The sequence below is a fragment of the Argopecten irradians genome, chromosome 4, assembly GCF_041381155.1.
Source record: "Argopecten irradians isolate NY chromosome 4, Ai_NY, whole genome shotgun sequence".
NCBI lineage: Eukaryota > Metazoa > Mollusca > Bivalvia > Pectinida > Pectinidae > Argopecten > Argopecten irradians.
The window spans coordinates 28,717,071-28,742,101 of NC_091137.1; the positions used below are offsets into that span (position 1 = coordinate 28,717,071).

At 35.5% G+C, this 25,031-nt stretch overlaps 2 protein-coding genes across 3 annotated transcripts; both read right to left on the reverse strand.

Annotated features, from left to right (window-relative positions):
- Nucleotides 1-742: 742 nt before the first annotated feature.
- On the reverse strand, nucleotides 743-14,104 carry LOC138321196 (L-proline trans-4-hydroxylase-like). 2 transcript variants are annotated; one of them, XM_069264689.1, is made up of 10 exons: nucleotides 13,767-14,104; nucleotides 13,422-13,465; nucleotides 6,132-6,213; nucleotides 5,902-5,983; nucleotides 5,496-5,606; nucleotides 4,730-4,824; nucleotides 3,728-3,818; nucleotides 3,358-3,487; nucleotides 2,949-3,100; nucleotides 743-1,606 (listed from the first exon to the last, which is right to left on the reverse strand). In XM_069264689.1, the coding sequence occupies exons 2-10, from the start codon at nucleotides 13,438-13,440 to the stop codon at nucleotides 1,472-1,474; spliced, it is 897 nt and encodes a 298-aa protein (XP_069120790.1). In that variant the 5' UTR covers nucleotides 13,441-13,465; nucleotides 13,767-14,104; the 3' UTR covers nucleotides 743-1,471. The 2 variants fall into 2 exon arrangements, with proteins under 2 accessions (XP_069120790.1, XP_069120791.1); XM_069264690.1 differs by lacking the exon at nucleotides 13,767-14,104 and having other exon boundaries at nucleotides 13,422-13,620.
- Nucleotides 14,105-21,408: 7,304 nt separating this feature from the next.
- LOC138321197 (uncharacterized) lies at nucleotides 21,409-24,824 on the reverse strand. The gene is made up of 2 exons (XM_069264691.1): nucleotides 21,856-24,824; nucleotides 21,409-21,717 (listed from the first exon to the last, which is right to left on the reverse strand). Exon 1 carries the CDS (start codon nucleotides 23,928-23,930, stop codon nucleotides 22,272-22,274), a length of 1,659 nt encoding a protein of 552 aa, XP_069120792.1. The 5' UTR covers nucleotides 23,931-24,824; the 3' UTR covers nucleotides 21,409-21,717; nucleotides 21,856-22,271.
- Nucleotides 24,825-25,031: the final 207 nt, after the last annotated feature.

Consider the following 25,031-nt stretch of genomic DNA (forward strand, 5'->3'; position numbering starts at 1 on the left):
AAAAATAGGACGGATTTTGGGCAAAATCATGCGCAAACTAGGCATAGGTGGCCAAGAGACGCTATTTGTTAAAGTTTGATAACATCGACCGAAATATGATAACCCAGATCTTAACATGACTACTTAACTGTAATTTTGTTGAATCTTTAAACTTTTACCATAATGTTTTATACTTAAGTTTAATCTTACGACATTTCGAAGCACACCTTCATCCGATCACATTTTTTTGATGAAAGTTTGATAACATCGACCGTAATATGATAACCCCGGTCTTAACATGACTACTTAACAGTAATTTTATTGTATATTTATACTTTTACCATTTTTTTATATTTTAGTTTCATTTCACGACATTGCGCAGCACACCTTCATCCGATCACATTATTCTTATAAAAAGCAAACAATACGGGGGTTTCGAAATCCCAAAACGACGTGGTTAAAGTACAATTTACCGTCGATTAGTCCAACCTTCCGGTGATTATGACGTCACGAAACTCACGTCAAATAATGATGTCATATTCATCGGATGGTAGGACTAATCGACGGTAAATTGTACTTTACCCACGTCGTTTTGGGATCTCGAAACCGACGTATTCGATCCGGTCATTTAATGACGAACACTAATTAGCTTTATCACCAATACAGCACACACTCCAGATAATTCCTCACTTGGGTTTCCAAATATATAGTAGAAAGAAGAAAGGCATCACGCAGAAAAGAAAAAAGAAAGCAAACCCCACGCTTGTTTACGATCACTTTATTGGTGTAATACAATCGCCGTATTAACAGGAAGTCAAATTATCCATTGGTTTGGTTTATACGGTTTGTGCAAACAGAATCAAGTTGAAGAAAAGGCAATGGACATGTCAACTGTACTATAAGGGACGTTGTCTGGAATCACGACATTTCATATCAGCTGATAAGGTACTATTAAGTCATGAGCCTGATATCACAGATAACAGTATCATCTATATAGTAACTCTATCAACACACATCTATATCAAAGGTAATACGAAGGGCGTACCTACTTTATAGACACTAATACACATCTTGGAATGGGTATTTGGTAACAGATATATGTATCGAACCCTGTAGACTTGTTTATCTGAAAGGTACATTTTTGCATATTTTGCCGAACTTAACAAGCAATAACGATTCAATAGTAATACCTGAGGTTTGGTCCATTGCATAAAATTCATTATTGACTAAGTTATGTTTAAGTACAACTAAGAACTTATAATATGACTACTTTCGACAGGGACTAAAACCTATTCCGCCCATTACCTGCATGCAAATATTGTTCAGTCATTCAAAATGGATGATTTCATTTAAGTCATTTCATAATAATACATAAGCGTCAGTATACATATAAATTGAATTAAAAGTGTATGGTTGAACATTTTTAAAAAGTTGTTTAGTTGCTCAATTTTATCAATTTTATCAAGTAGTAAGCGAAAGGAATGCAATATTATTATTTGCCAGTTTCCCACTTCGCTTGTGAATGGAGGAGGGCGACTCTAGGCGATGAATGGTCGTTTGGATCAAAAAATTCTTTCCCAGTAAAGTCGCTATAGTTAGTGCACTCCTTCACAGCACTGTCGGGTACCTTTTGACAAAAAATATATTCGTTATATTTCGTAGTCATTCACTGAAAAACCTTTTCGATTTGTAATCAGAAAACATTTAGCAATATATTCCTTTATAAATATTAATTTGCCTCTCAAGAAAGAAAGTGTGTACAGTGCATGAAAATGATTCTTTTAAAGATATCAAAATTCATGAAGCTAACTCAAAATGATAGTCTTATGCAACCTTTGAAGTTTTGTTTTAATTATTGCATATCATATATAGATTTAAACTGGTGAACATTTTGGCATTGATAATTCTCAAGATTCTTTTGATGATAAATAAAATATTAATTTTAATTACAACTATTACAAAGATTACAATTAAAGCTGACAATGCATGTTAAAAACATGCATTTGAAATTAAAAAAAAAATTATTAACGAAATATTTTTTTTCAAAAATTGTTTCTGAGACATCCCCTAGTTATGACAGTGTGGTATCTAAGGAAGTGGCAGCCATTTTTCTTTTGCTCTTCTTAGTAACCTTCACTGGCCAGCCCCCTATATAAAGCACGGGACACTTAACACGTGTCATTCTAAACATGTCTTGTCTCAGATACACATGCCCCGATATTGGAAATAACAATGTCAAATTGAAAATAAACATTGCACTAACCTGCCAATATTTCATTGAAGTAATAGATGAATGTGTTGTCAGCTATATCCCAACATATGTCCAATACGAACTAATAAAACACTTCAATATACACGAAGTTTTACACGTACATGTACATCGACACGTTCGGGTCAGGTACGTAGTCACGTGTATACGGTCAGTTGAGTGCATCGGGTACGATGACATACGTGGAGATATGTGGACGGATTATTGTTTGGATTTCTATTCACTTGCGTTGAATTTTTATTTTGAGAAACATCTAAATGACAACTTAGAGGAGTTGACATGTTAATTGCTAAAAAAAGGTCCCATATAGTTTTACAGGTGAGGGTTTTGTTTACCTATTTGTAGGTGATATATACTGTGGAATGCTAGGTGTATAGGTACATGAATGAGCGCACGTGTGTCGATTCACGCGCTTTATATAGGGGTCGGCGAGTCGTCGGAATGTAAAACAAAAATGGCTGTCCTCAACCGGGGAATGTCTCATAAACGATTCTTGAACAACGAGTATACTTATTTAAAAAAAAAATCATTTTGATAATTTTAACTTGCATTGTCAGCTTTAAGACAGATATAATTCAAAGCCTTATAATCAATTTATAATACTATGATCACAAAATGGACGCGTGTACTAGCAGTACTTATTTTGGTTTTTACTAATCAGAATTGATCTCGTTACAGTTACTATGTCACTTGATTTTACCTTCTCTAGAGGTGCGTACTGGGCATGGTGATGAGGCACGAGGGCGTTGTTAGCTTTAGTATTGTAGGCCATGAGATAGGCCCAGCGTCTATCGGGGCTTTCATTTGCAGAGCTTTTGTGTAGTAAATTACAATGAAAGAACAAAGCGTCACCTGCGTGGAAAAATATTTTTTTAATCATACAGCATCGAAAATATGAACTAGCACTTGGTCTCCCAATAATTAATACTGACTTCAAAATATCGGTTTAATAGCTTTATGTTAGGATTAGATATGGTATAATAAAAACATTTTATTTAGATTGAATAATTTACGGCACTATGGTTTGTAGGTTTATCATTGATCTATGAAATGAAAAAAAATGGATGACAACGATGACAAGGTAACAATCCAGGTATGATGCTACAAACCTTCTTCCATTTCTACGTAAGCCTTAGGACAAACTTTCTCGATGTCATTCACTCTCTCCAAGTCTGCACCGGACTGCCCGTTCACAGGAGTATGAAGTATCCGACCACATTTGTTGGAGCCTGGCAGAATCTGGCCATCAATGTTAAAGGTATATCAAATGGAAGTCATTTGCAAAAAGAAGTTCACTAAATGAGATAAAATTAAGTCCACAATTTTCGTTCATGTATCCATATTCAATTTCGCGCGCTAAAATTTCTATAATCTCTCCATGTCCACTGTGTAACGTAATAAACATGTTGTTATTACCTTTAACATTAACATTTATAGCTGATCAATATAATAAATGGTGACTGGAAGATTGGTCCGTACCTGAAGACAGCCGTTTGATTTGGAGCATTTGTCAATAGCCACAAACACAGTCATCATGTCGGGGAAGAGGCATTTGTTATTGTACCAGTACCTACAAAGTGTGTGTATATTATTTGATATAATAATCAACAATTTCAACAGGAAGTTCGAAATAAACCTTTGGATCAACAACACAGAGCAGGTATGTTTGTCTAGGTGATTGGGAAGCGTAGATCGTGAGTTCGAGGCCCGGATTTCCACGAGTCAATAAATTGTCATCCTTTGTTAAATTGTTTTTTTTTTTAATTTTTATTATTAAGTTAGCAAGTTACAGCTGGCAATAATAGTGGAACTCTTTGTCAATTTTCAGTTTTATCTCAATATAACGCCAATAACACCAATATCACATCACACCGGTCACAATGAGTCCGTTGAAGAGGATCTCTAATAAGATTCTGTACTGGAAAATAAAACTTAAATTATCCTGACAAAGGACAATCTAATCGTATCATTCCCTTTTGTCTGAGGAGAAGAAATAATTTCTTTCAGTATATCGGCCAATTAAATGCCTAATCTTTAACATCATTTCTAACAATTTATGATTAGCATTAAAAACAGTTAAAATGGTTAAAAATATTAATGATGTATGTTAATATTGTAATTGAATTGGTTGTGTAACAAGTTTAATGTTCATATATATTTACAAATCTAAAGCGCGTGCGTTGTAAGTATGTGTTCAAAATTAAAATTGATTAAATATTGAAAATGGTGCAAGAGACCTTCTTCAAAAGAAAATACGTTATTTCACATGATTTATTGAATAAAATGTTTGAAACAAGTGATGATAAAAAAAGGAAAATTGTTTATTATTTAATATCACTCCATAAAAAGCCAGACGTGTTGAGGGAGATATTCCCACATCATGAAATAATAGAGGATTTCTAGGCATGTGTAAAATGGTGTTAGAATGTACCGAGACTAGTCTAGGTATACATTGACTGGTTTCTGTGCTGCAGTGTTTACCCGTAGTCTTGGTGCCACATGAATGATCCACCAGTCAATGGTTCTTTGTACAACAGTTTGGAATGGTAGTGATACACCTCCCCTCTTCCTAGCAGCTGAAACAAAATATCAGTCTTGTTAGAATAAAATATCATCTTAATGGCATTATACTTTGATTATTTAAGGATTGCCTTGATTACATATTTATGTTATGGAGATATAACACAAAAATCTGAGTATACTCTAAATAAAGCGGTTTATGATGAGAGTAAGATTTTGGTGTTATACCTCCATAGCATAAAAATTTATATTTAAATTACATTATAATTCATATAATTGAATTAACTGAAGATAATGTAGAACTCCTAATACATGTTGGGACTCTTTTTTTCTATGAAATCATTACGTCGTGGTCTCAGCCTATCATAAGCAACGTTACAACTAGCGACACTTTTTTTTTCTCCTCAAAATTTAGACTAATCATGTTTCAAAAGGGAAGTAACCAGGGATAAATCATTTGCTTCGTATGGTACATTTTTTATTTATAAGAAAATTAAAGTACCATTTGACATAGTGTAAAGATGAAACCATTAATAACTTTTACTAATTGTAGGTACTTCTGTATTGCACATACATGATAGCAACAGTATAAAGATACTGTCCGTCTGAACTGCTTACTTTCATCAAAATTTGGTTTGTAAGATATTTCTAGAGTATTCCAGATGATTTTGTTAAATACGCATAAAGCTTCACTATGAATCAATCCCAGGTTCTGTATTGTGCTTACATCTTCACAGGTGTTGACGACCTTCTCACAACGCGACATTATTCCAGATACGTCATTTCCAGGACGGTTCCATAAAACCATCGTTGCTTTCTTACCTTCTTTGTCGGCCACCTAGTACAAATGCAAAGTAATGTCAAAATGTTTCTCAGCTCTCATTTTACTTTCATTTTCTACACACGAAAATAATATCTAAAAAGATTTTCTAATGCCTTAATGTTGAAAAAAAGATATTTATCTCTAAATATTTATGTAAATAGGCAAGATATTATTCATGCTATTGAATATGACATGGTGTTCATACCCAAAAAAAGCATTTTAAAAGTTGAAGCCATGATCTTTTTTAATTTAAATAAGGCTATGTGTTACAATAACAGTAGTGAAGTGGGAGATAACATTATTTACTTACTGAGTATCCGTAGTCCTTGATGATGTCTGTCTTCTCAAACACATTCTTCAAATTTGACATTTCGTCTTTGTCAAAAAAGCCCCTGCAAAGTGTAGGTATTCAACTTTTTGTCTTACGTTTGCATAACAGTGCGTTTCAAAGAATGTTTTTAGTAAACTGAAAGTTGACAGACTGTACAAAGCGATACTATTATAAAATCAATATCAATCTGACCACTTTCAAACACTTACCTCACTAAAATATATCCCTTATCATCAAAATGTGCCTTCATATCCTTAGACACTCGGAACGTTTCCGCGGAAAATGGATACACTGTATAAAATGAGAACCAATTTTCCATTATATATATATTTGTTATTTCAATAGAAAAACAAAACATTTTATAAAGTTACAAGTTTAAAAACTTGACAAAGTACACAAGATTTGACATTGAAATCGCAAACTTCCCGGTTGCCTAAATTTTCGCTATGGTAACCTACTATTGTGTAGTTTGTTAATGCAAAACGTGTATAGGTGTACAGTAACCGGAAGTGGGGGTGCCATTGAAATAAAAAATTCAAAAAATATTCGTCATATAACCCCCCTACATTTTCTTATTAATGCACTCAAAAGCTGCTATTTCACAATATCTATCAATAGATATGCTTTGAGCATTAGATGATATTTCAGTGATGGATCATGGATATGTTTGAAAATACATAATATTGTTTTACTAATTAAGGTTTGAGACTTTGTTTCTGCGATGTTATTCATTCACTTATATGATACGGACTATATGTCCAATACGAGTATTTTGACACAGACAATAGCGAAGCCTCATTCTGGCACTCGCGGACTAGCGGTCATGATGGTTAAAAAGACAAGCTACCGTATCGGGGTATGATTTCGGTAATGTTGCAGATTACCCGAATAAATAAGTTGATAAACAACATAACATGGTGTCAGAAGATGTCGGAAGATTCAACGAACACGACAATGTGCGGTAAGACGGTTACCACGAGCCATATTCATATTATGAACTGATTTTGTGACGACACTGTACGATTTGTGGTTTGAAGCCCTACCATTCTGTACCATTGTGGTTTGAAGCCCTACAATTCTGTATTGGGCCTACAGATTTCTAACGATTTAGAATAGCGTCTGAGCAAAACGGGAAGGAGGAGAGTATCCAGGTCAACACACTGATTTACGCGATTTAAGAAACAATATTTGAAAGCGCGAAATACAGCAAACGACCTATGGAATGCCTTCAAACAGACGCTAAATTCCTCAGTTATAAAAAAAACATTCCCCAAAACTGATCACCCATAAACATAAACTCCCATGGATAACCCAAGAAATACGCAGACTCTCAAACAAATGCAAACGTCTTAACAAACAAGAGGGCCAAGGGCCTTAACGGTCATCTGACTTCATTGGCAATAATCATATAGGAAATTACTTAGATATGGCAGCCATCTTCGATTTAGGATCAACCAGAGATATAACAACACTTTGTCGGGACCATATCAGGATTATTCATGCAAGTTTCAGCCAAATTGTACCGGTTAAACTTGGATTTCGGATCAACACGAAAAATAACAACACTTTGTCGGGACCATGTCAGTATCATTTCATGCAAGTTTCAGCCAAAACACACTGGTAGAATTTGCGAAGAAGTTGAAAAAGTGTTTTTAAGGTGGTGGCTATGACGGCCATCTTGGATTTGGGATCGACCCAAAAAATAACAACACTTTGTATAGACCATGTCAGGATCATTTCATGCAAGTTTCAGCCAAATCGCACATGTAGAACTTGAGAAGAAGTTCAAAATGTGTTTCAAGATGACGGCTATGGCGGCCATCTTGAATTTCGGATCGACCAGAAAAATAATAACACTTGGTCAGGACCATATCAGGATCATTTCATGCAAGTTTATGCCAAATCGCACCGGTAGAACTTGAGAAGAATTTCAAAAAGTGTTTTCAAGATGGCTAATGTGGCGGCCATCTTGGATTTCGGATCGACCCGAAATATAACAACACTTTGATTGGACCATTTCAGGATCATTTCATGTAAGTTTCAGCTAAATCGCACCGGTAGAACTTGAGAAGAATTTCAAAATGTGAAAAGTTAACGCATGACGGACGGAGAAGACGATGGACGAAACATGACGACTATTGGTCATCCTGACCCTTCAGGTCATATGACCTAAAAATCCAGAACAGCGCACGAACTCATACCTCAGTACAAATCAGTAAAAGCGACATTACAAAAACAAACAAGAAATGCTTACCTTAAATATACTGAACAGATGATTAAGGACATCCCCATAAACGAACCAGGCACACATCAATACAACAAACACACCACAAAAAATATTCTCATATATTTAAAACAACCAGGAAAAAACCTCAAACATCACAGCACTCATACACAACTCTTCACAGATACAACCACCAAAGCAAAGATTCTAAACAAGCAATTTAAAGCAGCATTCACCAACCACAGAACAAAATCAACAGATTCCAGACAAAGGTCCCTCACCTCACCCAAAAATGCCAGACATACACATCAAAGAACAAGGCATTAGAAAATTACTTCAAAACATCAACCCACACAATGCATCAGGACCTGACAACATACACGGCAGGGTTCTTAAATAACATACTGACATCACCGCACCAATCTTAGCAAAAATCTTCACACGCTTTTTACAAACCGGCACACTACCCATGGACTGGAAACACGCACACGTCACACCCGTATATAAAAAGGGGACAAATACACCGCAATTAACTACAGACCCATATCACTCACATGCATTACATCAAAACTAATGGAACACATCAAGTGCAACTATGACATATCTGGAGACCAACGATATATGATACGAATTCAACATGGATTTAGACCCTCCAGATCATGTGAAACTCAACTAATATAATTTATATAAGACCTCGCACAATCAAACACAACAAAACACAAACTGACATCTTCATAATTGACTTTGCCAAAGCATTTGACAAAGTCCCACACAAACACCTACTATACAAACTAAAATATTACAGAATCACAGGGAACACACACACATGGATCAAAGACTTCCTCACACACCGCACCCTGACAGTAGTCCTTGAGGGAAACACTCAAATAAGATACCAAAGATACCAGTAACGTCAGGGGTCCCTCAAGGTACCTGTCTGGGACCAATACTCTTCCTCATATACATCAACGATTTCCATGAATACCTGAAACATAGCAAACTACTTCTCTTCGCCGATGACAGCATTATACACAAGCAAATACACAACCAGCAGGACACACTACAGCTACAAGAAGACTTACATCTAGCAGCACACTGGGCACAGGACTGGCTAATGTCATTCCACAAAGACAAATGTAACATCATTAGCATCACACCAAAACGAAATAAATTAAACCTTAACTACACACTCTTAACTTACACATTAAAACGTGTTCAGGACAGCAAATACTTAGGGGTTACACTGCAACACAACCTTTGCTGGGACAAACACATAAACAACATCACTTCCAATGCAAGCAAATCACTCGGCTTCCTGAAACGCAACCTAAAAATCAAACCACCACACATAAAAGAACATGCATACTAGGTACTCACTAGACCCAAACTGAAATACTGCTCTTCTCTATGGAACCCCTACCACACACACCAGATCACACATAAGAAAAAATACAACGCAGAGCAGCACGCTTCATACAAAACAGATATCACAATACAAGTTCAGTAACAGACATGATACACCAACTAAAACTACCATATCACTACACACACGCAGATTACAGTCAAGACTTTTACTTCTGTGCAAAATCACACACAAACTGGTCGTAGTCAACACACAAATACTCGCCAAAACCGACAACAAAACGAGGCAGGCACACCTACACACATTTAGACATATCTCTGCTACCAAAGACACGAACAAATACTTCTTTTTCCCACATACAATTACACAAAGGAATCTCTAACCAGTAGCAGCAGTACAAAGCACAACACTCGAGTACTTCAAGGCACACATTCCATACACATTCCTTGAAGTCGTCACAACAAACTAAACTCCATACTTTTTATACTTTTATCTTAAGCTGCACAAAAAGTAATTAAAAAAATAAATTTCAGCACTGTACATAACATTTCTCACACTCCTGCGCATACCCCAGATCGTAAATCGTCACCATTGACGGCTCGATCCCAGAACAAGAAGAAGAAATTCAACCTCAGGAAACAAAACGAGGGAGAATCTGTAGACAGTTTTATCACTTAGTTATACAATCTAGTCGGATATTGCGAGTATGAATCACTCCGGGATGAGATGATTCGTGATCGCATGTTTGTTGGAATAAGAGACAGTCGCCTATCAGAAAAAATGCAGTTGGACCCTGATCTGACGCTTGAAAAGGCAGTACTACAAGCGAGACAAATAGAGACTGTTCAAAAATAGCAGAACCGTCATAAGAGACGAGACCAGCAGTTCCGGAAGTTTTATCACTTAGTTATACAATCTAGTATTAATTTAGTTACGCAGTTACTAAAAGGAAAGCCAAGAACCCAAACAAAGGTATGTCGGGTACGAACAGTAATCAGCGTAGAAATACACAAGAGAATCGCGGTGAGCCAACTCGCCCAAGTCACATGGGAACAACTCTAACACATCTTCATGTCAAAGATATGGAATCAAGCCGAACGTCAGCAAGGAAAAATGCCCAGCTCGTGACGCGACATGCCGTAAGTGCAATAAGAAAGGTCACTTTGCAAAAAGGTGTAAATCAAATATAAATGAGTTCCTGGGTACCATTCATGATAATGATGGAAACAACCCATGGCGGATAAAGTTAAACCTAGAAGAGTCGTTTATAGACTTTAAGCTAAACACATGAGCAGACGTAACAGCTATTCCAATGAGTGTGTATAGGGAAATCGGTAGCCCTAAGTTACAGTCTTCAAATAAAATTCTACATGGGCCAGGACAGACCAAACTTACAACTCTAGGCAAGTTCAACAAGTGTAGTGAGCACAGAAACTGGCAAAGAAGCTTTTGAAGTAGTTAATGTACTAAGGTCTCTGAAAGTACCTTTGTTACAGACTATTTTGAAGCCTCGTTCTGGCACTCGCGGACTAGCGGCCATTGTGGTAACATAACAAGTTGCCGTATCAGTGTATGATTTCTGTAATGTTGCAGATCACCTGAATAAATAAGTTGCTAAACAACATGACAACATTACTCCTTAGCTATACTTGGGACATAACTGAGTTGATAAAAGTATGTATGCATTAGGCCTAACCTAAAGTATTACTGTTGACTCGAAAGTTGGTGTTTTTGGCAAAATATGCAAAAGGGTACCCTTCAGTTTAGTAAATCCACTTGGTTCGGTGCATATTTGCATCCACATAGAGTCATTTTTGACCTTGTCAGGAAAAATGGCGGCTGTAGATTATATGATGCAAATATAGCATACAAGAAGTCTCAAATATTTCTTTTATATACTTTTAGGAATACTACGTTTGAATAAAAACATGTTCAACTACTGTATTTAGGGAAAACATACATATTTGTGGAAAAACACTTAAACTCTTAAATTAAAGATTTTGTCTGAAAAATATCATTCCCAATATGTTCAAATGCCATTCTAACATTGAATATGTACATTGGTATCAATTGGGACGCTCCATATATCCATATTTGCATGTTAAAATCTATAGCCGCCATTTGCATGATAATCTCAAACAAGATTCGATGTGTATGCTTTCAATAAATTCGAATTCGGTCAAACAAGCGCTCTTAGTACATGCTATAAACACTTGTTAACATAATGACATGGTTTTTGGTTGACAGAAATAAGTACTGAACCCTGTGGACTTACTAAACTGAAATGTTCATTTGTTTTGCATACTTTGCCAAAATTTACAAACAGCACAACAATATGCGAGTCAATAATAATATCTTAGGTTTAAGACACTTTTTAGCAACCAAATTATGTTCAAGGACACTTAAAGTTGCATGGTCTGTGACATGTTGTATTTTGGGCATAGAAAAAGTATTTAAAGTGTTCTATGTATTTTTCATCGCCTCCCTTAGTTTTAAACTTTCGATATTTAACGACTTTTGTGAAGTACGTATTCGCAAATTTATTAAACAATTCAATAAAAATATTGATTTTTAACGTGTACACGTTTAAAATAGCTGGGAAGTATCAGAACTGTTTCGATCTGTACGGGTATCGCCGATATTGACCACGTGATACAGCTCGGGAGGTTCCTACCTATACGGGTATCGCCGATGTCGGTCACGTGATGCAACTCGGTTTTTCGAAAGTTTGAAACATGGCGTTGACTGTGGTTGTTCTTTAAAAACGTGTGATATTTCATGCGACATTTACCGCTATGTCATATAATTTATGAGAGTTTGCGATGGTGAAAATTACAAGAAATACAACTTTAAGAAGTGATATATAAACATACAGAAAATAAATTGTTTAAACAGGGTCTTAAATCTAAATTATAAATTGCGAACAAAATTGGTGTATGTGCTTGAAGGTTCTAAATTAGACTTTCAAACAGTGTAATAGATAACAACATTACAGGTTACAAAATTCCACAATATATTGTTGACATTATAGTCAACATAATTTCAAAATATTTTTGGTGTACAACAACCGAAAGTGGGTGTACCACTTGAACATTTGATACTGCTACAAATAGGCATCCAAACTTGGTCATTTTTTTTGGTTTCAAGCAACACATAATCAGTCATAATTTGCGTAAATGTATACTATTGAGCAAATGATAACGTTTAACGAAATTGAACATTTAATTGATATAGATTTGAACCAAAAAGGGAACTGTGGTGTACACCTCGGGAGAGCAACATTAAATCATTCATAGCATATGAATATTAGCATTTGAATATTTTAAAGGTAAAATGGTTCGTAGGCTTAATTCAATGGTAGCTGAAACAGTTTCTTTAAGCTACAATGTTTTTGTCAAAATTTGCATTAAATAATTTTGGATCAACAAGCGACCCTGGTGTACAACAGAGGCCAATAATAAATTATCGATTTGAATTTAAGTTGTTTATGAAAGGTTATATGTTATAAAACAAAAAATATTAGGGTCTTGGTAAATTGGTGAGTGTGCAAAAACCAATCGGTTGGTAAAATCATTGATAACTGTAATATATCATTTAGCCATCCTGTACGAGTATACAATGGGGTAGCAGGGACAATTACAAAGCTTCACCTGCAGGTCCAACATTTTATACATTGTAAAGGTAATACCAAGCAACTGCCAAAAGAAGGCAAAGAGAATGAAGCATTATCCTTCGAATATAATAAGCCTATCCCCTCTACTATCGGTGAGTCTTTAGTTTGGAATACATACATAATACGTAAATAACAATCAAAAGACTGCCTCTTAAGGAAACAAGTCTTATATCTTTTGCCGAACCACATATTAAATATAATCGACTCCTTTAAACCAAGTTTCAGTAAAAATTACTTACCGCCCGTTAGTGTTGCCATGTTCCTAGAAATTTGCTAAATGGACCTGGAATCATAAGAAATATCTTGAATTCGTCTGATTTCCACTGACTGACTTTCACTAAAGATTCACTCTAACTTTATGGATTAAGCACAGACTGTATTCACTTAAGTTCACACAGAATTCAAAATATAGTATTATCCAATGTTAATATTCCTCATAAAAACAAATTGTGATCATGCATGCATACCACGAATCTATTTAAATGTCTCTTCCTGCAAAATGCAATTCTTTGTTTACGTTTATTTAATATTCGGACCAGTATTGCACTTTCACAAAGATGTGAAACAAATCTATCTAAACCTACCTTGTTGTAGCTAGCTTCAGGCGTTTATCTCTCATTAACCGCGTATTTGATGGATGGGGCTATATATGTGTAGTGTTAAATGTGATATACGTATCAATGGTTGGTTGGCTGGTTAGATCAACATATTGATATTAAAGGTCATTTAAGGATGGCTTCCCATATATGCAATGTGTGGCGGACGTGTTTTCTGAGACTGCATGATGTGCGTGGAGTGACCCTTTATAATAGTAAACCCTTACTCTTTTTATATTGCTATCTTACTAAAGCATGCTGCAAGATATCTTTGATTCAAAATAGCTTAAAATCAAGCACACCGTCATATTATTTTTATTCTATTTTTTAAACGTTTTTTCCTGTTTCCAAAAATTATATTAGAAAAACGTTAGTCATCAGAAAGAAATGACTTTTCACCAGAGTAGACCCTATTAAATTCTGTATGTCTAAAGTAATTTGTTTGATTAAAATGCTATAGGGTATCGGTTGAAAAAGGCTAAATATCGATATTTGTTTTAAACTCGTGAAAAATGGGAGGGGGTGGGGGTGTATGACATCTGTGTAATACACGTCATATGAAGTCGAATTGGTCCCAGTTCGTCGAAACAAAACTTTAAACAAAGATTGAATAAAGGAAATATTTTTCACTTACGTCAGTGCTTTTTGTTTCGAGAAATCTGGAATACATTTACAATTTGTATCAAGAAATGCAGGCACTGTAACACCATTTGACAATGCCCGTTCATCAAAAAGTGAATGAAACGAATCGCGGTATAATGTGACTGGATAGGGTTGCTTGTTTGGTGTTTGGTGACATGGTTATTGAGATAGCTCTATGAAAAGGATAAACGTCTCCACTATTGCAAAGGACACAATACTTATATACCGAATTCTTTCAAAACATCCAAATATTCACACATTGAATACAGGCCTAGGGAGGCCGTCCATAAATGACCTTAAGCAATCAACCAACCGTCACCAAAGCCCACCCGACAGAAACTCAGATCACTCATTGAGCATCATGTATAACCTACTGATAATGTATATCAAATATATTAATACTCTTATCCATCAATAGCATATTGCTCGGAAATACGACGGTTAAATAGAAATACTAAATAAAACAATCTGACAAGGGCGAGGAATCTACCGGAGTGGTCAACGCTCAGAAAAATCACCTGACCTTCATATCTTGTGATATCATATTAGAGTACGTAGTGGCCGTAGTTTTATCTTCAATGGGAATATAGTGTGTTTATCGTAATAGGTCGTTTCGAAGTCGAAGGTCATCATGTACATGTATTGTAAATGATATTGTGTTAGATTTACTGATAATCATTGACCTTTAAAGTTATATGTGCCGTATTCTTTATACCCACTTGAAAAGAGCTTTTGATATTGTATTCACCACAAAAAGTTACCAACATTTTGAAAATTGCAATGCATACAATGCATAGCTTTAAAATTCTACTAGCACAAATAAACAGAAAATTACTTTTGGCAGTACTGCAAATAATCATTATATTGACATATACAGTCCATTGAAATGGGTAGATAAAGCCAATTTCTGGACTATAATCTCATTTCACAATGTTACAGTGCTATTAGTAATTGTAAATGTACTCCTGCAGGCATGTTTCCATCTAAGCATACACAAGGCATAAAAAGCAAGAATTTTATAATGCATACATTATGTGCTGTAATTAATGCTTATAAGGCAACTTACATGTTTATCAGTCCATTTGAATGATATTTACAGCTAAAAATGTCTTAATTGTCACCCTGTTATGGTACATTCAATTTTAAAGGCCACAATATGCAATTTCTGTGAAATGTTTAGATGATCGATATTACATGTAGACGTGATGTTTCATACAAAATCAGTCTGGGTTTGGCCACTCGTAAAATCTTATGGTCACCGAGTAGCAGTTACCAGGCACTGATCGCTGCCCGGTGTTCTCCGGTTTTCCTCCAATATCAATAGCCAGATGACCATTAATGCCCCTTGTTTCCAAATTGAAAAAGATTCTAATGTGACGGGATGGGCCGTTTTGCTTGGTGTCTTCGGCGCCATACCTATGTAAAAAGGGCAAGGGTTCCACTATACAAGCTGGCACCACACGAACATACCGTAGTCTTCCATAACACGTTCCTCACCACATCCATTGGAGGCCGACCTAACATGACCCTGGCTGTTTATAGGACTTTATTTAATCAAACAAACACATTCCATGATATGCACAGCATTGACACACTTTTAGTAATAATATCTATGACATCTCTGTTTCGTAATGTATCATAGAGCAAATTGACCGAAGCTATGTTTGCTGTACTCAAATGAATGATAATGGAGACAATATTTGTTGTTAATGCCATTTAGTAATGGCTTGTCCAATATTCAAGTTGAATATATAGCAAAATGTGTTATTGATACAGATAATAAAATAAGATTGGAGAACACATATTTGTATTAAACACCAAATACTGGGTACAAATAGCATCAATTTAAATAATTTTCGTTTCGTTATATTTTAATTATAAGGAGTTGGTAGATGCTTGTGTTAGGCACTTGCGGTACGTGCGTTTGTATGGTTCATACCATCGACGAGATTACTAACGACCGATACGGACATGTTTTATTTTTCAGAATGCTTTTTATAAAAGTTTAAGTGTTTCAAACAATTTTATTGACTAATGTCAAAGGGATTAAACAACCGACGCTGTCTATTACATATAGGTCATCTCCCTATTCAGTGTCATTTTTTTTTTGTATTATAAGCACAGAAAACTAATGATATTTTCTCTGTTGTAGAATTTGGAATAATTACTGTGTATATAAGTAGTAGTATCCTAGATATTGCGTAGGATTCTAGAGGACCAACATACATTGGACCTTACGTTACAGAGATGTCCCATTTTGGAGGTTACAGTCATTACTTGCCACGGGATAATTCTTCGTTTTAAGACTGTGTTTAATAAAGACTACCTTATTCAGTCATATTTTTGTCTTAGCGGCCTTCTTAAATCGAGCATTTGAAATCTTAAGCATTGAGTGTTAGTCACCGACATGCATATTCGTACTTTGCCCTAGGCAAATCATCGATAAATATAGAAACAACAGGAGACCCAACATTGACCCCTGTGGAACACCTTTTGATTACTTTTAGAAACATGATCTTTATAACTTTCTGAAACCGATCAAACAGATATATTCGAAACAACAAGTTCGACCGTTTGTTAACTTCATTATTTCAAGCCTGCTCGTCTGGAAACAATATAATCACCAGATCTGTCATTAATTAATACACAAAAAACTAGGTCAAATCAGTCAAACCGTAAAATCGAAAACGGCCTACATGAAACTGAAGATACTTTGTCACATTAATACTGTGCTAACTATTGAATTAAAACATCATAATTTATCATGCCAACTGCTTTTTAAAAATCTATTTGAATAACACCATTTACATTTCCTTCAGCTATTTACCTACAAGTGTGGAGAATATCATATTCGGGGTTTCCCGGTTGACATTCAGAGAGAGAGGATGGTAGGATGCGGTCCATCATTGCTTACCTTGACCTTCATCTGACGTGGTAATGGAGACAGCCGATGCTGTCATTGAATGATCTACTAAACCAAACTAACCTGTATAACAGGCTGTATAATTGGCTGTTAATAGGATGTTTATATAATACAAATTTTACACATAATTGTAATCTTGAAAATTCAAGTAGATACACTTCGATGGATCTTTACTTTTAGGACTGGAGAATACTGAGCGTGATGATAAGGAACTAAAGCATTGTTTGCTGACATGTTAACTTAGTAGATCTACAGCTGACATGTTAACTTAGTAGATCTACAGTTGACATGTTATCATTTCAATATATGTTACGAGTCCGTATGATAATTAAAGGTTCACTTGTTACGAACAGTCTTCAGAAGTATTATTGAAACTGATTTTGAAAGGCTTCGGTATATTCGTTCTGTATCTCTTTATATTTACAGTTTGCACTGACATGGACTCAATACCCTTGCTCTCTAGTATTATCATTATAAGTGTATAATGATAGTGCAACACGTGCGACGATTCTATTGTTACGGGAATAGTCGCTGGTGTAGCAACGTGGGGCCATGACCAAACTTTTGGTGGGAACATATGAATAACTCTATTCCGATCAGCTGTTCAATCGAATAAGTTGACGATGACGAGAGAGAAAAATATATTATTAGGTATTTTAAAGATGCTCCACCGCTGGCGAATGGTATTTTTTCACTATCAAAAATAGAAGCAGACGATTAAGTATTTTTCTTCAGTTATAAAAGTTACTTACTTTACACCATTTCCATCTTTGAAAAGTGTGAGCTTCTATTTTTACTTAAAGTTACAAATATGAAAAACAATTAATTGCATCCCGAAAAAATTCCTCAGCACTATATCCTATATGGAATGACGTACTTATTACGCATGCACCAAAGGCAAAATAAATTATTTTATATTATTTTTGTTTAGTTAACTAGACATATGTATACACGATTAAACACCAATTATTGTTCAAATGATGAATATCATTTATGCTCCGTCGGCGGATGAGCATCTTTAATAAAAATATGCAACTGTCGCGAGAATAAATAATATTAATTTGCGTGAAAAACTGTAAATAAAAGGAATATAATTTGATTTTGTTGAGGTAATGAGGGTATAATGATAATGGCGCACGTTTAAATTATGTCACCCCGGCTTTCCTTCAATAATAAAAGAACCTTATCATTTTATAGCGATATCTAACTGAGCATACCCCTAAAGAACCAAACAGGCATATTGTATTGACATCTAGAACACACACATCCTTATAGCGCAAAACAATGTATAAATGGGGGGGGGGCGTCCTTAAATAACCTTGGCTGTTAACCGAATAAACCAAACCAAAAATAACTTTGAAATGTTACAAAAGTTCAGTAAATTTCAGATGGTTTGAGTACCATTTTGGAATGGAAAAATAATATTTTGACTTATATACTAAAAAACTAAAATGCACTTCCGGTTTTGAATGGCTGATTTTCGAAAAACCAGGTAAAATTGATAATTTAAATGCTTTCAAAATTCATATTATATCATATTATTCGGGACAATTGGTCATATCGAAATATGATAAATTATACTTTTATTTATTGTTATTATTATGTTATATAATTGAACCACATAAAACCTAACTTGTACGACTATATGTTTTCCTCTTTTTAGCTGCTACATGTATAAACTATGTTTGAACATAGCTGATACAGATTATAGCCAACTTTCACGTTTTTTGTTGTAAAGATTGTAAGATTTTTCTATCACATAGCTGAAAATATAGTAAAAAACTTTGACGTCATAAATTGATTATGACGTTATAAATACCCGTGTCATCATTGTTTTTATAACATTTGTGTTAATGTTATTTAAGCATGGAATCTTTCAGTTAACATTTCATAGCCTATATGAATGCCAACAGGACAGAGACAAACTCAATGAAGCGCGCTAGCTTCTATTTACATTTGATAACAATTTTGTGTTGAAATCCCTAGAGAAAATGAAAATATGTATTTGTCATATAGTTGAGCAGGCCAGCTATGTGGAAATATTATAAAATCACTTACTTTAAACCCTAATTCAAGAATATTGGAGAACCTTCTACTTCTAGAAATATCTAACTAAAAACAATAAACAAATAAACACACAGAACTTTCTGGAAATAGATCATTCTAGATCTCTACTTATAATCAACATGTTTACAAACATACTTGTTTATACATGATACTATTCTAGAAAGTTCTATAACCTAAATCAATGATATGGACTTTATAGGATGTATTGATAATAAAGATATAGGAGTTATCTCTCTTATCTCATAACTACATGTATTTAGTGTCATACATAACACACCCCTCCTTAAAGAAAAGTAAGTTTTCTTGAAAAGGAAACTTTCTTGAAATATTAAGTCATATTTAAATCCTTGATAAAGCATCAGCCAGAATATTGTCTTTCCCTTTGATATGTTTGATGTCAAGATTGTACTCTGGCACACTCCACTTGAGAATTCTTTGATTTTTGTTTTTCATTTTCCCAATGAATGTTAAAGGGTTGTGGTCGGTGAAGACCAATACAGGCACAACTGTAGTGCAGAGATACACATCAAATTGGCTCAAGGCCAAAATCAACGCTAAACATTCTTTCTCAATGGTGGAATAATTTCTGTGGTGTTTGTCAAACTTTTTCGGGAAATAACAAATTGGATGGTCAATTTGTTCAGTACCTTCTTGCATCAAAACAGCACCAACACCTACATCGCAGGCGTCAACAAACAGTTTAAACTGTTTATTAAAATCTGGAACAGTCAGAACTGGTGAGTTTGATAATATGGCTTTCAATTTCTCAAAGGCAGACTTACATTCGTCTGACCAGACAAATTTGACATTTTTCTTTAACAAAGCAGTAAAAGGAGCTGCTATAACAGAGAAATTTTGACAAAATTTTCTGTAATATCCAGCCACACCAAGAAATCTCATCAGCTCTCTCTTGATCCCAGGAGTTGGAAAATCTATAATTGATTCTTCTTTGGCCTGAACAGGTTTAACCTGCCCCTGTCCTACAACATGACCTAAAAATTCAACAGTTGCATGACAAAATTCACATTTCAATAAGTTTACAGTCAATTTCATAGTAGTGGGTCTTTCGAAGAATTCACGAATCCCGCGTAGATGGTCTTCCCACGTGTCGTGATAGTTGATGACGTCATCGATGTATCCATCACAGCCTTCCAGGTCTGATATCACGCTGTTAAGAAGACGTTGAAATGTTGCCGGGGCATTCTTCATACCAAACGGCATAACTTTGTACTGGTACAAACCTTGTGAGGTTACAAATGCCGACACTTCTTTAGCTCTTTCTGTTAATGGCACCTGCCAATATCCTTTCAACAGGTCAAACTTGCTTACATATTTGGCTTTGCCAACTTTGTCAATACACGAGTCAATCCTTGGAATTGGATAAGAGTCTGTTTTACTGACAGAATTTACTTTTCTGTTGTCAGTACAGAACCGGTATGTCTTATCTGGCTTTGGTACCAGAACACATGGAGAGCTCCATTCACTTTTGCTTGGTTCAATAATATCATTGTCCAACATGTATTGAATTTCTTTCTTTAAATTTTCTTCTTTCAAAGGATTGACACGGTAAGGATGTTGCTTGACAGGTGGCGCATCACCTACATCCACGTCATGATAGATAGCATCTGTTTTGCCTGGTGTATCCGGAAACAAATGTTTAAACTCAAGTATCAAATCTTTCAGTTCATTGCGTTCCTTTTCCGATAGATGACATAGTTTCTTGTCCAAGTTCGCGAGCACATCTGAGTTCCGTAACTTAACACCACAGTCTAAACCTACATCTTGTACACCACCATCTAAGTCTAATTTACAAATATCAGCTGTACTTTCACTTTGTGATGGTACAGAGGCCAAAGTAGCAATAGGTTGAGAGGTCTTGCTCTCTTCTCTATCTACATATTTCTTAATGACATTAATTGAGTTTTCTTGCGCCTCCCTGGAGTTTGTACAATGTAGTTAACATCATCGACCTTTTTCTCAACAACATAAGGACCAAAATATCTAGCTTGCAAAGGCTGACTCGATATTGGTAATATAGCCAAAATTTTGTCACCTGGATCAAAACTTCTTGCACGGGCATCTTTATCATACCATGTTTTCATTTTGGTTTGAGTAACGGCCAAATTTTCTTTTGCCAATTCACATGCCCTTGTCAACCTTTGCTTAAAGTTAGACACATACTCTAAGAGATTCACTTTAGAATCTTCGTCCAGAATTTTGTCTTTCAAAATTTTCAAAGGACCACGTACAGTGTGTCCAAACACAAGTTCAAAGGGACTGAAGCCAAGAGATTCTTGTACAGATTCTCTAACGCCAAACAACAACATGTGTATACCTTCGTCCCAATTTCTTTTGTTTTCAAAACAATAAGATCTCATCATATTCTTCAATGTCTGATGAAAACGTTCTAAAGCACCCTGAGACTCTGGATGATAAGCACTAGACTTATACTGCTTGATCTGGAGCTGGTACATGACTTGTTGAAAAATACCAGACATGAAATTCGAACCTTGGTCCGACTGGACAGCTTTTGGAAGACCAACCAATGTAAAGAATTTAACCAAAGCCTTGACTATGTTAGGGGCCTTAATATTTCTGAGTGGAATGGCTTCAGGAAAGCGTGTGGAAGCACACATAATAGTTAAAAGATACTCATTCCCAGACTTAGTTTTGGGTAGAGGACCTACACAGTCTATAATAACTCTACTAAATGGTTCCTCAAATGCTGGAATTGGGTTCAGAGGTGCCACAGGGATTTTCTGATTAGGTTTCCCTACCACATGACAAGGATGACAAGACCTACAAAAATCAGCCACATCCCGTTTCAACTTGGGCCAAAAGAAGTAATCTAAGATCCTGTTCTAAGTCTTGGTCACACCTAAATGCCCTGCCATAGGTACATCATGAGACAAACTCGGAATATCTTGCCTATACCTCGGTGGGACAACTATTTGATTGACAACCTTCCAGTCTTCTTCGGGAGACACATCAGGGGGACGCCACTTGCGCAACAACACACCTGACCGACGGAAGTAACAAACCGGGACTTTCTCAGCCTCTTCCTCACTCAAAGCCCGATTACACAATAAGGAGATTTCAGGATCTTTCTCCTGTTCTACTATAAGCTCCTCTCTAGACAAAGATGATTTACTCATCATGTCAGACAAAGAAGTACCCTTGTTAGGAACAACTCCATCACTATCAAAGTCTACAGGATTGCTCAAAAGATCACACTTGCCCCCGATATCCTCTATATCATGAGCCAAGAAAGTGTCACCTAACCCTGGACTATAATGATCCTCAACTACTGCAACATCAGAAACCTTCTTGCTCATTGAACGAGTTACAGCATAAGAAGGGAAAATACCAGGAAATTCCTGTTGAATAGTCTCGGCATCACCTGTTTTATCAGGGATACTGGACACTAAGGGATCTACCCTAACTTTCTCTCCAGCCAAGTCATTGCCTAAAATGAGCGACACGCCCTCTATGGGAAGTTCCGGTCTAACACCAATGGTGACAGGCCCAGTTACTAAGTCTGACTTTAAATAAACACAATGGAGAGGCACATTAACAAAACCTAACTCTTGAAGCAAAACGCTACTACCAGATGAGGTCTCCTCAGACAAAGGCACTACGCCATCTAATATCAAAGAATGAGAAGCCCCAGTATCTCTCAAAATCTTCACAGGTTTCAAGTTGGTGATATCACTAGTAAGTGAAACAAAACCTTCAGAAATGAAGGGAGAGTACTTCTCCAAGACACTATCAGACTCTGAGCTCTTAATCTCAACAGACACTTTAGAATCTTCCACAATATCACTAAGTTTCTGACTAGGCTTTGACATAGCTAGCACAGAAGGAACTGACTGTTTACGCCTTTGCTCCTTACGCTGGAGAGAAAAACGTTCAGACATAACATGTCCTACTTTCTTGCAGTAATTACAAACAGGACCAGAAGGAGACCCCACACCTGCCCTATGATCTGTTTTAGAATCAGACTTAGTCTTATCACCTAATTTTGGTTTGTCATTAGAAGGGCCACTAAAGGTTGGGTTCCTAGGCTGACCAAATTTACTAGTACCTGTGGTACTGTTTTTGTCTTGAGAACTGTTTTTAACAAATGAGCCTTTGTGGGTGAGAGCGTAATCATCAGCCATTGTAGCTGCTTCGCTAAGTGTTTCAACTTTTCTCTCATCTAAATGAGTTTTTATGTTTGTGTGGACACAACGTTTAAACTCCTGTATCAACAATAATTGCCTCAATTTACCGAAATCCTCATCAATTTCTTTAGAATCACACCACCTATTAAATAATTGTTCCTTTTCTCTGGCAAATTCTACATGAGTTTGTTCATCTCTCTTTCTAGAGTTTCGAAATTTCTGGCGGTAAGCCTCAGGAAGTAACTCATAAGCTTTCAAAATAGCTTTCTTGACTACGTGGTAATTTGAAATGTCATCTACAGATAAAGAAGAATAAATGTCTCTAGCTTTACCAATCAAGACAATTTGAAGAAGCATTGTAAGCTTATCTTCAGGCTATTTCATACTATCAGCTATTTTCTCAAAATGCAGAAAATACTTGTCAACTTCTTTCTCTTGAAAAGGAGGAACTAACCTTATGTTTCTACTAACATCAAAATCTCTGTTTCCTTGTAAACCCCTAAAAGTTGAATTACTTGAACTGTCTTGAGAAGCTAGTTCTAATTCTTTCATTCTAAGTTCTGTTTCAGCTTGAATTTTTTGCTTCTCTAGCTCTAACATCTGATCTCTCTCAATCTCTTTTTCTTTTAATTCTCTTTCAATTTCTTTTTCTCTTAACTCTCTTTCTTTGTCTATTTCTTTTTCTCTTAACTCCTTTTCTATTTCTCTTTCTCTCATTTCCTTTTCTTTGTCTATTTCCATTTGTCTTAGTTTCATTTCATGTTCAAGTTCCATTTGTCTAATTTGAATTTCTGAACTGACTGTTTCCTCTATACTATTTAATGCACTAGAGTCAAATTTGTCATTGTCAACAAAATATCTTATAATTACATTCCTAATTTCAGCTTTCCTCAAATTAGTTTTGATAGTAAGGCCTAAATGTTTACCCAATAACAGTAAATCCTTCTTACTAACTTGCAAAAGAACATCCAGGGATGGCGCTTTAACAAACTGTTCTACCTGCATAGTAGTCGTGTTTATCTAGCTGTTGGTTTCAAATGTAAACTTCAAGTTTTTACACAAATTTTGAAAATTTCTTAATTAATTTTTCAAAGTTAGATTCCACAAATAAAATATCGATCCCGGACGAGCCCCCAATTCTGTTATGACCCAGAATAACAGAAATGAGAAACCAGCAGCTAAATTCAAAACACAATTTAATTATATATACAATATTATACAGAGATGGTTTACAATATCTAAAGTAATTGGTGGTGGTGGTGGTACAAGAGTAATACGATGATTTAAAGTGTTACTTATCTGTATGCGAATGTCCTGGTATAATCCTTGATCCTTCCAGGTTTCAAATTAACAATAATCAAAAATCCACGAGGAAAATGAATGTCCACAGATGATTTGTAAAGTTCCAGGCAATATGAATAAATCCGCACAAAGTGTTGTAATAATCCACAGATAAAG

Excerpts from the sequence above, each read along its gene's own strand:
- LOC138321196 (XM_069264689.1), bottom strand. Across the intron at positions 3,488-3,727 it reads AATCAAACGGCTGTCTTCAG|ATTCTGCCAGGCTCCAACAA; the intron begins GTACGGACCAAT and ends ATTGATGGCCAG. Across the intron at positions 1,607-2,948 it reads AGTACGCACCTCTAGAGAAG|GTACCCGACAGTGCTGTGAA; the intron begins GTAAAATCAAGT and ends TTTTGTCAAAAG.
- LOC138321197 (XM_069264691.1), bottom strand. The coding sequence starts at position 23,930 with ATGCTTCTTCAAATTGTCTTGATTGGTAAAGCTAGAGACATTTATTCT.